Source organism: Pleurodeles waltl, chromosome 3_1 (genome assembly GCF_031143425.1).
Source record: "Pleurodeles waltl isolate 20211129_DDA chromosome 3_1, aPleWal1.hap1.20221129, whole genome shotgun sequence".
NCBI lineage: Eukaryota > Metazoa > Chordata > Amphibia > Caudata > Salamandridae > Pleurodeles > Pleurodeles waltl.
Window position 1 is genome coordinate 1,695,984,073 of NC_090440.1, and position 15,381 is coordinate 1,695,999,453.

The following is a 15,381-nucleotide window of genomic DNA, read 5'->3' on the forward strand; positions in this document are numbered from 1 at the left end:
ACAAATGCGGCTCAGGAGAAAATGATTCTCTACGGGGAGTCAGTGGATGTAGTTATTGCGTTACTGCTGGAAGGATTGTGCAGTATTTCAGTTTAGGGCGGCGGAGCTCAGGCTTGGAGCATCCGGTCAGGCATATTGTCCGTCCATGCCCCCAGCATAGCAGAAACTTAAACTGAAATGTATCTTCCATGTCTCTCTGCAACAAATGCTGGAAGGCACAAAGGAAGTTGTAACATTTTCAGAGAAAAGGAAAACTGACAGGCATCTCTAATATATACATAGAATTGTGAACACAGTTTCCAGTCAAGGATTTTTGTGTCAGCCTAACATATTCTGGATGTTGTGGTGTTGGTTTGATTGCAGTGATTTTATAGGTGAAAAGTTCAGGACTAAAAGCAGTGTCTACGAAGAAATGAAGTGAGTTGATCACCTTGGTCTCTTACTCTTACTGAATTTTGCTCATGTGAGGAAGGATGTTAGGAGTTTGACAAATTTGTCTGAGAATCTCTTTATCTGTGTGTGAAATGCTTATCCCCACCCTGAAATGTACGCACATAGAAGTATCAGTATTTTACAACTAGTTGATATGTTCTGAACTATTCCCTTACAAACAATATGGCAAATATTGCTATGATTAATAACTCAGCGAGCAAAATGAATGAGTGAACCCTAAGTACACTCCAGTCCTATTTCATTGAGTTATGAACAGCCTGATTTACAGCATATTTCTTTTAATATCTATGTTGAGTCATTTAGCATCCCACATACCTTTATACCAAACGACCTGAAGTCCAAGGTTTGTTTCTCTGCATCCTTATAGCAACTGGTCTGACTGCCTTTGCCCCGTACAATTACCAGAATTGTGTATACCCTTTTCTTACATGGTAGTCTATGCAGCACAAAGGGGTCTAGAGTCTTCTTTCAGTTACACACTTGACGATGAACAATACTCTCATTCATATTTCAGGAAGGACACAGAAGCTGCCGCTATTGTATCTTCCAACTTCTCTCATACGAAACAAAGCAAGGCCATTAGTAGTTGCTGGGCCACTGCGAAAGCTAGCCAGTGCTCCCTGTGGGGGCGAAAAAACTAATCATTTTTTGCTTGTTTCCGTGACGTACAGAAAGGTACATGACGATTAAATACACATAGTTTTTAAAGGCTGAAAGTTTAGTTTCATATTGTACAGGGTACTCTTCTATGCCTTAAACTGCTATCATACATTCAAATACTCTCTCTGCTTTCAGTAGTCACATTAATGTACAGCAAGGTCAGCCCCAACACATACCACCATATATGCCTTTTTATAAAAGCTACACGTCTGCATCTACAACACAACAAGCTTTAACTCATTTGTTACAGGCACGTCAATTGTATCTTTCCTCAATATATATTTATAGCCCCAGGATAACTATTCATCTCTTTCTCTTCTCAATAATCCTCTTTTACCCCTGCATGAGCATTACTGTAATTATCGTTTCATGGATTTTCTACCTCCATCCTTGAGCAAGCTTCTGAATTGGTCACTTTAGCGGAATAGAGGGAATCTTACAGGGCTCTCCTTTTCTTTAATTTGTATTGATTGCCCGTTGGTAGATTACTCCACTCTTTGAAAGGGCATTTCTAAGTGAATGCTTATGACAATCAGTTGGTCTTGAGTATCAAAACCATCATGGCTCCAACAGACGCATTTTAGCTGGATGGTGTCAATGAGCAGACATGGGGATTACTGGTCATCTTAATTTACATCCATTCCATTTTGAAATTCTTTTATTTCTGGCCATATCATTATTTTGAATCGTACTTTTGTCCCGGATATTAAATATATGCCCTGAACTAGTACAACCAGTGAGAAACCTAGATGAAGTTCTGACATATTGCCGAAGCCCCAATTCTTTTCAATTGTAAAAGCCTATCACTGCTAGTTTTGAGTTGGACTTTGTTTGGTGTTAATTAGGAACCATTTCCCAAAGTATATTTGGCGGAAGTCCTTTTAAACTGCTCAGAAAAATTTGTACTGTCACCTCCACTAGTCCCCTCGCCAAACCTGTGGACATTACTTCCGAGTTCAAGCTTTTCTTGCAAAGATTATAACCCTACAAAAACATTGTCTTGAGAAGGATCCTCTGCATTTTCATAAACCTTTTAACTTCGTTCAGAATTGACATTGTCAGAAAGCTCAATTCTTGTGTATCTTGAAAATCCAAAGGACATTTATTCTTTAGATGGCTTTTTGCTTCCTCAGGGGTGTCTTGTTCTAGTTTCTAAGGAATCATTTGGTTGTTTTGTGCTTCTCTCACCCCAAATGCAATAGAGGTGCCACTCTTTCTCCTTGGGATTGCAGTCATGTTCTTGCGTAGAGAGGCAAGGAATCCTCAGTGTTTTTCGCCATCATGTCCCCTTGTAGGTGGCACATGCATGTGACCTACTACGAAAACATTTTTCAGACCCCATGCTGTTGTGTGTGAATGCCAGCACTAAAGCTAAGATAGCCCGTTTTCTTTTTCAAAATATGTTGGCTAGGTTGAATAATAATGACTTTAACTAAGTAAGTCCTTGGACCAATTTCTGAACACTTAGACTCACTTCAAACTCTCCTCCCTGTCCATTCTCTACAGCTGTACACAGGGGAAAAGGACTTGGGGTTTCATTACGAGTGCTCGCATGGTCATTATGATAATTATTGCACATGATAAAAATTGAAATAGCGATATTTGGATTTTACCGCATACTATAATTATCTCCTATTACAAGTGTTTTCCATAATGGGGCGTTGCATGCAAATTTTCGTGACAGCGTTGAGCTGCTAACATTTACCTGGGGCAGTTAGATTTCATTGCAGTTGGGTGTGATAAAATCTCCACAACTAATAATTCCGATGTGTGCAAAGTTACTGCAAATAACAGAGCCGTACTGGACACTCGTTTCGAGACACTTGGTGTGAGAAGGTGTATGATGTGTAAGTGAACAGAGCTTGTGTGACAGAAAGACACCCAGGCACATATTTTTTCGTATGTGATGCAAGCGATGTCCCTGTCTTATGGTCATCAGTAAGGACTTCCGTCAGTCTGAAGAGGAGAACTCAGGAGTACCAGTTCAGAAGTTATTACAGGGAACGTCTGTACCATAAGCTGGTCCAGAATGGCACAAAATTTGCTTGTATTTGGCAGCCACTCATTGACTATTTCTCTTGCCTTGAGCACACCTGGTTCACACCACCCAACAGCTTTTTGACTAGCGCACTGGCCAGTTGCTGCACAGCTCTTTCACCCCCAGTACCAGGGAGGCTCACTGGTGTGCTGCCCTGAGGCGATGTCCCAGCCTTGGGGTCCTCTAGGACACTTCTCTAAATTGCACCAGTTCTATCTTTTGTTTTAATGTTCCTAGGTTTATGATATGCATATCTGCCTATGTTACGCCCTAGTAGGGTATCCTATCACTCTACTGGCTCTCATGATATTGTGACATCTTTTTTCTACTACTTACAATTGTGATATTTTGTTGCAATGTATAAACATGGTGAGGTCCCAGCATTGATGATCATGTTTTGTATTGTTTTATGAAAACATCTTTAATAAACACATTTCAAGTAAAAAAAAAAACTTATTACAGTGGTTGACTTGCACAATTTCACATAGATGGAGGTAAACCAAACGTAATCTGTAGTACTGAGTCAGTGAGCCTTTGCAATGTTTTCATTCTATTATAAATTTTCTGTTTGCCAACTGAATTCATCACGTTTCTTTTCATGTGTCTTTCCAGTGAAACTAGTGAAGTTTTGCAGTACACTGGCGAGGAAGCCCAGGATATTGAGAAGGTAAGAAAATCATCTGTGGTAGGACATTATCTTAACCTTGTCTATGCCTTCCGAGTTAGCTTGTTTTGAATCTTCACTTTTGTGGGGCGGTTCTTGGCTATATTTCCTAGCTCGCAGAAGCATTGCAAAGCCTTGCAATCTGCGAAGAAAAGCAAGTCGGACTGGTATTTTCCACCCCTTCTTTAGGCTAAACTCCTCCAGGAATATTAGGGGTGTTAGGAATTCAACAAACCTCAGAGAAGCTCTAACAGAGTATAGATGAGGAGCTGTACCTGGTATCTCCTGAATCAGTTCACACGCAACCCCAGGTATTTTATAATTAGTGTTTGTGTGCTAATCTGATATGTATTTCAAGTGTATTTGAATTATCCCTATAACTGATAATGAATATTATTAAAATGAATAAAATATAAACCCTAATCTCATCCCATATCCTTAATCAACCATATCATGTGTTGTTATGCTGTCTTGTTTCCCATTTATATCCACACTGCATACTTATTGCAGACCTAATGTTCTTCAGGTCCGTAGACTGTCCGGCACCATGGCTTGCATTTGTCCCTCTACCTCTCCATAATTGGGAAGAGCTTAAATACCTTTTATTCCCCATTGCATCTCTAATGAGCTGGTGCAGGCACCTCTCACTCGGAACCCCATGTTGACCAAGTAGCAGCGCCTAGGTTAAAAAATACTTTCATATAGTGCAGAAACTGAAGCTTTAGCAAGATCACTTTGCAGGAATTACCTCTTTTAAGTTTGAGTAGCAAAAATTGAAAGAAGCCCTGCATTTCAGATCAGAATGCTTGTGGCAATTTTGTAAATGCAAAAATGAAGAAGTTACTATGTACAGGCAAAGCCATTCTAATAAATGCATCTAGTGGAAGGACCTTTTCCGATTTAGTAATGCAGGTGGCTTCTTTGTCCTCATAGTTACTGGCCAGAATGGCTTCTTTAAATCATTAATGGACAAAGGCATTATTTAGAGGAATGCAGTAAAAGGTAAATTCACCAAAAATGGTGCATTGTCATTCCAAACCCTGCAGTGTCATTGTTCTATTTAGAGTTTCCTAGATGGAGGATAAACCTCTGGTGGTGATTACGCCAGCTTTACTATTGGGTCTGCCAAGGCCCAGGGGTATCTGTGCCATAAATGGCAGTGAATCAGTCACCTAATAGAAGGTAATCTGTCACCTTTTATGTTGTTGTTACCACAGTGAGTGTCTGTCATAGTTATGGCGATAGACTAGCAATTAATGCTAAAGTGTGGTGTCCCTAATATCCTAGGAATCACTCCTTCTGCCCAACAAGCATTCTTGGACTAATATACCACAATTTGACGAGGCTATTGGTGATTTTTCTCTCTCCCACTGCATGTAAAGTCAGTGGCATGCTTTGTCTTGAATAAAAGAATGAAGAGTTTTATTAAGCACAACGATTGCCCAGAGGTGCCTTGGTGCTGTGCGAGATAGGGAGAAGTGGAGCTCAGATGTCGGATAGCTGGACAAAGAGCCAGGTTTTCAAAGATTTCCTAAATATGGAGAGGGATGCAGCTGTTTTTAGGTTATAAGGGAGACGGTTCTAATGTAAAGCTGTGGATCTAAAGAAACTTCTGCCACCCCAGGATGAACATTTGAAAGATGGCACCACCAAATACAGGGCAGAACTAGAGCGCAGAGTCTTGCTGGGCATGTACCACCTCTGATTCTTCTTGAAATAGGTAGGGCCTTGCCCAGGAAGGATCTTCTAGGCCGTGCATAAAGCCTTGAAGATGACACATTGTTTAACTGGCAGCCAGTGCAATTTACTTATGCCCGCTTTTGCCAAATTAAATTTAGGGATTTTCAGGAGGAACTGCGCAGCAGTATTTTGAAGATTTTGTAGTTTTTTAAGGAACCCTTGGGTAGATCTGAATAAAGACCGTTACTGTAATCTATCCATGCCATACCAAGTGCGATGACCACAGATCGAAGGGTATAATTTTTTGGTTGTTTTGATTGTTTTTTTTAGTAATTCTAAGAGCATAGGAGGAGGACGAGATGACCTCATTCACTTGACTTTTGTATTTCACTCCGTTATTCAATAGCACCCTAAGATTTTTAACCTTCGAGGTGGGTGTAGGAAGTGTTCCCAGATTCAATGGCTACCACACTGGGGACCAAAAAAACATGTTATTTCCGAAACAAATAAACTCAGTCTTTGAGGATTTCAGATTCAGACAATTGCAGTCGTTCCATTTACTAACTGAACTCATGCAGTTCCTTAATAGGTCACTTAAGTGGACATCATTTTTTTAAAGTGAGACCACTATCTGCATACAGTGCTAATGATAAACCTGATGATTTAATGAGTGCAGTCAACGGTGTTACATACAGGTTGAACAGCGTTTGGCTCAACGACGATCCATGCAGAACTTCACAAGATAGAGAGTAAGGTTCTGAAATGAACTCTCTTAGGGGCACTGATTGTTGTCGTTCAGAGGAATGACTGCCGTGAGACTAGTGCCTGGCCATCATCCCAAAACTACAAATAAGGTCAACCAAAAGATCATTGTTGATCGTATTGAAAAGCTGCTGAGAGATCTAACAGGATGAGAGCGGTATTTCCACCCCATCCAATGCTGCTCTGATTTCCTCAGTCGCCACCATTCACACGGATTCTATGCTATTACCATGCCTAAAGCCAAACTGAGTACCGTTAAGGAGATGGTTCTTATCTACGAAAGAGGCAAGTTGCTTATTCATTAATTTCTCAGCCAGTTTGGCTGGATATGGAAGCAGAGAGATTGGACGATAATTATTCAGATCCTTCACATTTAAACTAGTTATTTTTTAATTAAGGGAGGACTGAAGCTGACTTCCAGCGAGTGGGAAAGAAACCTGTCTTGAACATAGCAGTAAAAAGCTTAACCACGTAAAGTGCTTAAGGCCTTCAGTTTTCAGAAATCACCTCTGATGACTGGTTATTAATATGGCAACCGGAGCCATTGGCAGAAAATGTATTAAAAATGGTCACTACTTTCCTCCTGGAAAAAGCAGGCCTGTGAGTCACAGAAGTCCTGGCTATCTGCTGCTAAATTACTTAGTGGTGGTGAGGTCAAGTATCTTATCTCTTTAAAAAATAGTCCTATTAGAATCACTCAGTATTTAATTTTCTGTGTGTGTAATTCTGATTTAGCACCAAAAGAACTTTTTATATTCCACTAAACAAAGTTTTGTATTTTTCTCTTTCTTTCTAATCCTACCTTTTACGCCTTTTATGCTTCTGCCTCTGACATCCTTGTTTGAAGCCCTAAGTGTCTCATCAAACCACTGAGACGGCCTTTTAGTTTATCGATCCTAACTTTGGCAGGTGCAATAACATTGAGGGCGGAGCTAACCCAGCTAGAATAGTCATCCACAATCTGATCTGGATAATGTGAAGTTTCAGGTTGCGAAGTAATTAGTAAGGTATTTAATTCAGTGGCTTGTATCTTATGCCAGGCTTGGCCTAACGTTACCTCCCAGATAACAGCATGGTGATCCAACCAAGTCAAAGGTAAAGAAATAGGGCTTACAATAGCAGGATTGTTTGTAAATATCCAGAGCGTATGTCCAGCTTGATGAGTAGGACCATTAACTAACTGAGAGAGTCCAAGGTGGGTGAAAAGTCTCTATAAGGTGTTCTGATTCAGGATCTAGCTTGTTTTCCAAATCAAAGTTGAAGTCGCCAGTTACAGTGAAATCAGATTTTAAAATGGGTGATTCCAAGAGCGAGCTGATCTTGTCCATAAAAACTGCTCTAGGCCCTGGAGGAGGGTAAATATTTCCATTAAATGACTGAGTCTTGACAAGTTCAGTATTACACAACAGCACTTCCAGCCTGTTTACAGGTGCGCGTGTAAAAATAGCCAGGACGTGGTCTCAGTAGAGGACTGCCAACCCTCCACCCATTTGCTGGGTCTGCTGAGACGATCGACTGCATAGTCTTTGGGAACCGCTGTGATAAGTTCTGAGCCAGAGTCGTCATCGGCCCACGTTTCTGTGATGAAAACCAGGTAGGCTTGGTATGCCGCCAAGAAAACTGAAAATTAAAAATGGTGCTTAACCAGGGACCTAGTGTTCATCAGAACATTTAGGGGCATATTTATACTCTGTTTGCCCCGGATTTGCGTCATTTTATTTTTTACACATCCAGCGCAAACTTAACTCCATATTTATATTTTGACGCTAGACATGTCTAGCGCCAAAATATTGGAGATAGTCATTTTTTGCCTGCGGAAAACTACCTTGCGTCAATGAGATGCAAGGTAAGTGTTCCTGGGCAAAAAATGACTCAGAGGCCCTAGTGCCTTACTTATCCTCCAATGCAGAAATCACGCACGGGAGGAGGAGGGTGTAAAATAATGACGCTAAGCGTGCTTAGCAGCATTATTTAACGCCTGGATCAGGCAGGCATTATGGGACCTGTGGGCCTTTTTCCATGGGTAGAGCCATGGAAACCGCCCACAGGTGCCCTTGCCTAACTTGGGCCTCCCTACATGGCACTGTGCCCAATAGCCATGCCCAGGGGACCTAAGTCCCCTGGACATGGCCATTGGGCTGGGGGGCATGACTTCTTTCTTTACTTAGACAGGAGTCATGTCCATGGGGGTTGTGCGTGGAAATAATAACTCTAATTGGGATAGTCATTTTTTTTACTCTAACCTGACTAGCGCCATTCTTTCACGCACAACCTCCAGTTTCCCCTATGCCTCCCCCATCCGGTTAGCATCCATAATTTTGACGCTAACTGGGCCTTACCGCCGGCTAGCGTCCTAGCTTAAATATGACGCCCGGCTGCCATCCAGGAATGGCACTAGCCAACAGTATACTTTTTGACGCAAACCTGCACTAACTCGGTGTGGTCCAGTTGCAGACACACTATCAGCTGACTTTAGAAGCCCGGCTTCGAGAGGGGCATGTCAGGGGGCCTGACAAGCACTGCACTAGCAGTGCAATCCGATGAGAAAAACAGGTTGGGGGAAAAGAAAATGTAAACTGAGGTCCAGCAACATCTGTCGTTAGACACAAGCTCCCCTATCTTCCACTGACAAGCACAGGGAGGAGTACAGGCTCAATACACCATTAACAGTCATTAATAAATAGGTAGGGACAAAACAAGCCTTGGTAAACAGTGACTGATATTGAATGGTAGAATGTATAGCTGTGCTGATACTTGCTACATGGAGATTTTGCTGCAGCACTTTGGTAATGGATGAAGTTTGGAGCTAATAAAAAAATAATTCTGTAGTATGAACCAGTTATAAAGTCACGTTTTCTATATGTGCCTGCCATCTAATGGTTTAACCAGGAATAGTTTTCTATAATTTTCAAAGTTAGACCCAGATGGTAAACAGCCTTTACAATGAAGTCCTTTCCACGCAATTCCTTTATCATGCAGCTATTACTACTTGGGTAAGTAGTGTGCCTTAGCCTCTCATGCCTTTACTATGCAGGTACGTTTTTATTTTTTTTAATTAATTCATTATTAGAATTTTTAAATAAAAAGGTTAGGGTGCTGGTAGTGACAAAGGGAGGAGATAAGGGTAATTTTAGTGTTTATGCATTGGCAGTGGTAGAGAGGTAAGGGTAGTTTTAGAGGTGGGTAGTGGTAAGGGGAGGTAAGGATAATTTTAAGGATTAGGGTTAAAGGGAGGTAAGGTGAGGGTAACTAGGGTTTAGGGGTGGGTACTGGTAAAGGGAGATTAGGATAAAGTTAAAACAATGGGGGTTTACATTAAATTAAACTTTAATATGTATGTGCCAGTATGTGGGAATGGTGGTTTACTTAACTTACATATACTTCCCATGTAGACATCTGCATGGTAAAGGCTGTGTGGAAAAGGTAGTAAAGGCATGCGTTATAATGCCATACATTCGACCCAGTTGAGCACAGGAACGTATTTTACAAATTGCTTCTCTACTATTTAGTTTAATTGGGAAATTAGTTGCAAATTATATTTTTGAGTGTTATGTCAAGAAATTGCTTAGCAATGGTATCCCGTCCTGCCAAAAAACTTTGGGTATGTGTGTATAAGATTTTTTATTTTATAGTGCAAACCTAAGGAAATAGTTGCAGAGTGCTGTAGAGAGTTCAAGACCAGTGTAAAGTCAATGCGTGATAGGAGAAATACCTGGGTTGCAGATAGTTAATGCATTGTGATGTACTGTTCTTTAGAGAGGCAAGTCTTCAACTCTTCCCTAAATTTGGGCCGTATTTTGTTGTGGTCCTGATGTATATGGGAATGTTCCAGATCCTTTGTGCATAGATGGGCAACCACTGTTGCCTTGTTTTCTTCTTCTTTTTACACTTCTTGGTCTGCAGACTGATGGTAACCTAGCTGCAGATGTGCTGAGAACCACAAGAGATAGCTTGTCTGCAAGATAAGCTGGGCTGCTGGTCATGATGGTTTTGTAAATGATGCATCTGTTTTCGAAGACGGCGCAGGATGGCATGGGGAACCATCCATTTGTGTGGTGCTGTGATCATATTTGTCCAGGCCCTGAATGAGACTTGCTGCAGCATGTAGGAAGCCGTTAAGAGATGCCAGTGTGGTGTTTGGGAGGCCATGAAGCAGACATTAAGAGATGTATGAGGGTTTAAAAGGCAGTTTGAAGTCACTTTCTGGAGGATATGGTTTCACTTTCTTTAGAAGAGAGAGCTGGTACCAGGCCGTTTTTGTTTTTTAAAGCAGTGTGTGCCTTGAGGGTGAGGTTGGTCCAGGATGAACACAAGTGACTTTAACATTCTGTCAAATTTGGGGTTCAAAGCTGTTACGGTTCCTGACATAGATCCCGGTTTGTTCTATTCATTGTTGTTTTTTTTGGCAAATAGCATTAATTCTATCCTGGTTGGCCTGGGTTTCAGGTAGGCACTAAACATCCAGGTCTGGATGATGTGCAGTCAGTGTCTGAGGCATTGGATGTCTGAGGCAGAGTAGACTTTCAAGTTGAGTTGTATATCATAGGCATATTGGTGAATCTTGGTGCTGTTACCTGTGAGCTGAGCACCAAATGGTTCCATGTGGAGATTAAAGATACCAGGAGTCAGTATGAATCGCTGAGGGGACTCAACGCGTTAAATGGATTTGGTGAGTCATGGAGGTGCCTAGGTGGACAAACTGCTGTTGGTTGGAAAGGTAAAAGAGAACCAGTGAAGGACATTTCCATGGATATCATTTGAGACTCCAGGGTGTGTATGAGGGTCAGCTGTCGAAAGGAAGCTGAGAGTTCCAGCAATATTAAGAGACAGAGTCGCCTGTGGTCAGAAGAGCATAGTCTATTATGTATAAGGTAGCGTCTCCGGGTTGCAGTGTGATCCGAAGCCAGACTAGTAGTTGTTCAGAAGATGGTTAGCATTGTTGTGATTCTGGAGTTGAACATAGACTACTTTTTCAACAATCTTGCAAATGAACGGTAGGTGAGTGATGGGCCGGTATTCAACAAGGTCATCAGTGTCTAATGTAGGTTTCTTTAGGAGCAACAGGATCTGGCCTCTCATGAAAGCTTGTGGGAAGATTTGTTGAGTCAGGGAGACATTTACAATACTGAACATGGGTGGGAGTGACCCGACCAGGAGCTTTGATTAAAGGCTTTAAGTTGGTTGACAAGATCCATGAGAGATAGGGTTTGTAGTCAGTCTGTTGCATAATTCTACGGGATGGAGAAGGCGTAAGAGACAAAGCAGGCTTGGTGTTGTCAATGTGCTGTTGGATCATCTGTATTTTTTGGCTGAAGAAGGGGTCGACGGCATTGCACTTTTCTGTGGAGTGAGGAGTGGGTGGGTCTGACAGGGGGGTTGATGCACAAATTGATTGTGTTGAAAGTGTCCTGCTTCTGTTGGTGGCTTCACTACTTGGTGTATTACTGTACTTTGGCTGATGTGATAAGCTGTCTGCGTGTTGCAAGGAGGGACTTGAGGTTATTGAGAGCTCTGTTTTTCTTCCTTTTTCCTGTCTGCGAATGGATCATTTATATTGTCAGCAAGTACTTTAGAGTGCCAGGCCTTGCACTGTCATGCCTTAATTGGTGCATGGATTTTCAGGTAGTTTTCCAAAAACGTATGGTTCACCAGCAACGTATTTAAGCCAGTAAGTGCATTTTAAAATAGACGGCACTGAGACTATTCAATAAATGTAAAGCCTTTATTAAACTTTTGAGGGTTCAGAAATACAATAAAAGTCTAGTGCACAAATAGTGAATACACCAAGACATAAGTCAAACAGAATGCATAGTTTGTATGCACAAAGCAATGGACAGTAAAACAGGTGGCAGAGAACAAGTGTTTGCTGAATTTATCAGTTCCAACTGTTGTATTAGTTGCAGTAGCCAGTAACAAATTGCCTGCATGTGCCAAGGCATTTCACCTTGGTATGTCCATTGTAGGTCTTAATGAGGACAAAAATAATACAGGAGTATTGTAATGGCTGTTGAGACAAAAAAGAACACCAGTCAGAGAAGAATGTTGGGAGTATAATGAAAAGTTTGGCGCATGGTGATGGTCTGGCTTAGGTTATGTATTAGTTAAAGGTTTTGTAAATGTATCATTGAGTAATTCACTAATAATCTCCTACAAATGGTCTTCATTGCCCTCAACTGTTGCAAAATGCTAGGAACAGGGATAATATCACTACAATCAAAAACAGCAAATATTGTAAATATAGGAAGTAAAAAGAATATTTGTCAACTAGGTAGCAATGATCTGTTACTGATGACAAGAAATATGTGGATTCAGGCAAAACGTGCTTGCTTGGCTTATAATGGATTTTTGTGCTGCTAGATGGGCGTGGTTGTCACTTACGATGGAAACAACTTCTCAAACTTCACAGTAGGAGTGCTGGTTACTTGTGTGGCATGTGAGAGACCTTTTTGTTTCTACATTTATTCTTGAGAACACACATTTACAAGTCCTAGCTTCTTCCATTATCATTGTTCTTATTCACCAGCCAAAACTTTGGTTTGGTTTTCTCTACAGCAAGAATTAAAGCTATATGCAGCTTCTCCTCTTTGTACCTTGCAGTAGTCATACATCGTTCCTTTGAACCCTAATAGTGATAGCAAACAGGTCTGCATAATCATAGTAATATAGAATTAGTGTCTCCTTTCCTGCCTGTTTTCTTTTATTGATGTCGCTTCCACAGCTCCCCAATACATTGAGAAAAGAGGGGCAAGGAGTCCCATTGCCCGATACCTCCTAACGCATTAATTACTATATCACCAGTAGTAAAGTTCTCTGCATATCCATCTTTACCTTTTTCCATTACAAACTCTACTGATGCCCAAAGGCTCCATAAAGCATATTATTTTCTTGGTAATATTAAGTATGTTTCCCAGATGGTTAGGATGAAGTCAATACATGGTCCATAGTTGAATGACTTAATATAAAACTCTTCTCTTGCTCTTGTATTCTGCCTTCTTTAGTAAGTCGTCTGACCCAGCAATCCATTTAGACAAGATCTTGCTTGCACCCAGGTGCTCTTAACCTCGTTTTTTCCTTTCTTAAATGGCTGCTTTAGCACTGTTTATCCTTCAAGAATGCACCCAGTCCTGCAAATAGGACGAACAAATCAGACTTTGGAAAGCACCCAACACTGTTACGAACATATATTGAACCGATGTGAAAGATATTTACAAGCAATTCACAATAAGGTACAAAAACAAAGACACCTCAGAAGAGATGGAAGGGCAAGTATCTTTCAAGCAACTATTTCCTCACAGCAAACAGGGCTAACTGTTTATCAAAAATCAAGCATTGTAAGGCAGAATAAGTCATATAGTAGCAACCTATTAAAGAAAGACATCTAAGACAAGTATGTTAAAGCCAAAAAGGGTCAAGCCCAGCTTAACTATTGTTCACCACTCAGTCTCTTTCTGGAGTGAAGTCAGTCCTAAAATGCTGTTGGAGCATCAGCTCATGTAGGTAGAAAAACTTGGTCATTAAGGTTAGGCAGTGTTGTGAAATTGTTTAAAAACTCTACTTCTCTAAGTGACAACATTGTGCAGAAATCTACTTGTCCTGTAAAGAAATCTACTTGCCTTATCTCTTCACCATATCAATTAGGAGAATAGACGAAAGTGTAGATTAGGTTTTAGACGATGCATTTTAGATATACAAATGCTTGATATGTTGGAGCTGCCATTTGGGAGAACAATATCAACAAAGAGGTTCCATATAGGAATCAGCAATTACACAATAACACGATTTACATTGTACTGGCAAATTAATACTACATATTTACAAGATAACATTTTTGCATAAGGTATTTGCAAAGAATAGAAAGGGTAGTCATATCAGCTACAGGGAGTGCAGAATTATTAGGCAAGTTGTATTTTTGAGGATTAATTTTATTATTGAACAACAACCATGTTCTCAATGAACCCAAAAAACTCATTAATATCAAAGCTGAATATTTTTGGAAGTAGTTTTTAGTTTGTTTTTAGTTTTAGCTATGTTAGGGGGATATCTGTGTGTGCAGGTGACTATTACTGTGCATAATTATTAGGCAACTTAACAAAAAAAAAATATATACCCATTTCAATTATTTATTATTACCAGTGAAACCAATATAACATCTCAACATTCACAAATATACATTTCTGACATTCAAAAACAAAACAAAAACAAATCAGTGACCAATATAGCCACCTTTCTTTGCAAGGACACTCAAAAGCCTGCCATCCATGGATTCTGTCAGTGTTTTGATCTGTTCACCATCAACATTGCGTGCAGCAGCAACCACAGCCTCCCAGACACTGTTCAGAGAGGTGTACTGTTTTCCCTCCTTGTAAATCTCACATTTGATGATGGACCACAGGTTCTCAATGGGGTTCAGATCAGGTGAACAAGGAGGCCATGTCATTAGATTTCCTTCTTTTATACCCTTTCTTGCCAGCCACGCTGTGGAGTACTTGGACGCGTGTGATGGAGCATTGTCCTGCATGAAAATCATGTTTTTCTTGAAGGATGCAGACTTCTTCCTGTACCACTGCTTGAAGAAGGTGTCTTCCAGGAACTGGCAGTAGGACTGGGAGTTGAGCTTGACTCCATCCTCAACCCGAAAAGGCCCCACAAGCTCATCTTTGATGATACCAGCCCAAACCAGTACTCCACCTCCACCTTGCTGGCGTCTGAGTCGGACTGGAGCTCTCTGCCCTTTACCAATCCAGCCACGGGCCCATCCATCTGGCCCATCAAGACTCACTCTCATTTCATCAGTCCATAAAACCTTAGAAAAATCAGTCTTGAGATATTTATTGGCCCAGTCTTGACGTTTCAGCTTGTGTGTCTTGTTCAGTGGTGGTCGTCTTTCAGCCTTTCTTACCTTGGCCATGTCTCTGAGTATTGCACACCTTATGCTTTTGGGCACTCCAGTGATGTTGCAGCTCTGAAATATGGCCAAACTGGTGGCAAGTGGCATCGTGGCAGCTGCACGCTTGACTTTTCTCAGTTCATGGGCAGTTATTTTGCGCCTTGGTGTTTCCACACGCTTCTTGCGACCCTGTTGACTATTTTGAATGAAACGCTTGATTGTTCGATGATCACGCTT

At 41.0% G+C, this 15,381-nt stretch overlaps 1 protein-coding gene across 1 annotated transcript in view; it reads left to right on the forward strand.

Moving 5' to 3' along the window:
- The window catches only part of NDUFA10 (NADH:ubiquinone oxidoreductase subunit A10), a 150,727-nt gene that overhangs the window by 83,048 nt on the left and 52,298 nt on the right, over positions 1-15,381 (forward strand). Inside the window, exon 7 of the mRNA XM_069225506.1 lies at positions 3,764-3,818. Within this exon, the coding sequence (XP_069081607.1) occupies positions 3,764-3,818 (55 nt within the window). The remainder of the gene's footprint in view (positions 1-3,763; positions 3,819-15,381) is intronic.